Source organism: Microtus ochrogaster, chromosome 5 (assembly GCF_000317375.1).
Source record: "Microtus ochrogaster isolate Prairie Vole_2 chromosome 5, MicOch1.0, whole genome shotgun sequence".
In the NCBI taxonomy this organism is placed as follows: domain Eukaryota; kingdom Metazoa; phylum Chordata; class Mammalia; order Rodentia; family Cricetidae; genus Microtus; species Microtus ochrogaster.
In genome coordinates, this window is record NC_022012.1 from 33,855,794 (window position 1) to 33,857,569 (window position 1,776).

Sequence of the window (1,776 nt, forward strand, 5' to 3'; positions counted from 1 at the left end):
TAACTAATGGATGCCGATGAAGAGATCGACAACCAAGAACTGGGTTGAGGTTTTGGAGATCAGGTAAAGAGAGAAAGAAGGGATCATTTGAGCAGGAGGAAGGGAGTTGAGATCATAATTAGGAAAAGCACAGAGACAGCTGACCTGAGCTAGTAGGAGCCCACAGACTTTGGATTGATATTTGGAGAACTTCCATGGGACCAAACTAGGCCCTCAAATTGTGGGTAACAGTTATGTGACTTGATCTGTTGGGAGGGGGTTGCTGGCACTGGGATCAGGACTTATCCTGGGTATATGAACTAGCTTTTGGGGGCCATTCCCTTTGGTGGAATACCTTGCAAAACATTGAAACAGTGGTGACGGTCTTGGTCCTGCCTCAACTTGTTATGTCAGACTTTGTTGACTGCCCAAAGGAGGCCTTACCACCTCTAAGGAATGGATTGGGGTTAAGTGGGGGAAGGTGGGGTGGGAAAAAAAGATGGAGGGAGAACTGGGGTTGGTATGTAAAAACAAAAATAAAAATAATAAAATAAAATAAATGCTACTGTTTGCTTCATACTTACTATATTGCATCATATAAACCTTAAGTGTGTATAATTTAGTAATATGAATATTTGTAATATAGTATCATAGTTAACCTCAGCTCAGCTCAGATTATTCTTAAGGAGTCAGCGTATAAACATTTGCAGATAAACATAATTAGGAATACATTAATGCATCTCAGTAAAAAGCACGTTTATTATGAAGATATTTTTCTTCTTACAAGCTTCACCAGTGCATTTTTTACTTCCTTGTTTCTCAAACTGTATATCAGTGGATTTAACATGGGAATCACTGTGGTATAAAACACTGAGGTCACCTTCTCATGGATGAGTGAACCATTTGAAGTGGGTTTCAAATACATGGACATGAGCGACCCATAAAATATAAGAACAGCTGTCAGGTGGGAGCTGCAGGTGCTGAAGGCTTTGGACCTGCCCTCTTTAGAGTGGATGTGGAGGATGCTGGTCAGGATAAATGCATACGATATGATGATTGTCAGGCTGGTGGCTACCATGTTAAATCCACCAATGACAAAAATCAGAAGCTCATCGATATAAGTGCTTGAGCAGGACAGTTGAATAAGAGGGACAATGTCACAGAAATAATGTTTAATGATGTTGGATTTGCAGAACGATAACCTTAATATGCAGCCCCCATGAATCAGAGCATCAGTGATGCCCACTGAAAAGACAGCAGCCACCAGGAGAGAGCAGACCCGAGGGGACATGATGACAGCATAGAGCAGAGGACTGCAGATGGCCACATAACGATCATAGGCCATAGCTGCCAACATGTAGCATTCAGAAATGACAAAAATACAGAAGAAAAACAGCTGAGCCATACAATCAGAATAAGAGATAGCTTTATCCCTGCTTAAAAACCCCACCAGCATTTTAGGGGTAACAACAGAAGAGTAGCAAAAATCTAAAAACGACAAACTACTGAGAAAATAGTACATGGGGGTATGAAGTTGAGAATTCAGCTTGATGACCACAATCATGCCAAGATTTCCCACCAGAGTGACTATGTAAATCGCCAAGAAGAGACAGAAAAGCGGCAGCTGAAGCGCTGGCTCCTCAGTTAACCCCAACAAGAGAAACTCAGTCACCATCGAGTGATTTCTTAAGCTCATTTTCCTCTGAAAATTTGTAAAGATGAGGGGCGGTAAATGTCAAATAAGAGAGAATCTGAGTTGGTCTCTGGTCCTCCAGAGCCCAGGTGTTTCCAGCTGTG

The 1,776-nt window shown here is 41.8% G+C and overlaps 1 protein-coding gene across 1 annotated transcript; it reads right to left on the reverse strand.

The window, feature by feature from the left end:
* Positions 1 to 739: 739 nt before the first annotated feature.
* Positions 740 to 1,678, reverse strand: LOC101993873 (olfactory receptor 8D4). The gene has a single exon (XM_005347125.2). The coding sequence runs from the start codon at positions 1,673 to 1,675 to the stop codon at positions 740 to 742; it is 936 nt and encodes a 311-aa protein (XP_005347182.1). The 5' UTR covers positions 1,676 to 1,678.
* Positions 1,679 to 1,776: the final 98 nt, after the last annotated feature.

Excerpts from the sequence above, each read along its gene's own strand:
- LOC101993873 (XM_005347125.2), bottom strand. The coding sequence starts at position 1,675 with ATGAGCTTAAGAAATCACTCGATGGTGACTGAGTTTCTCTTGTTGGGG.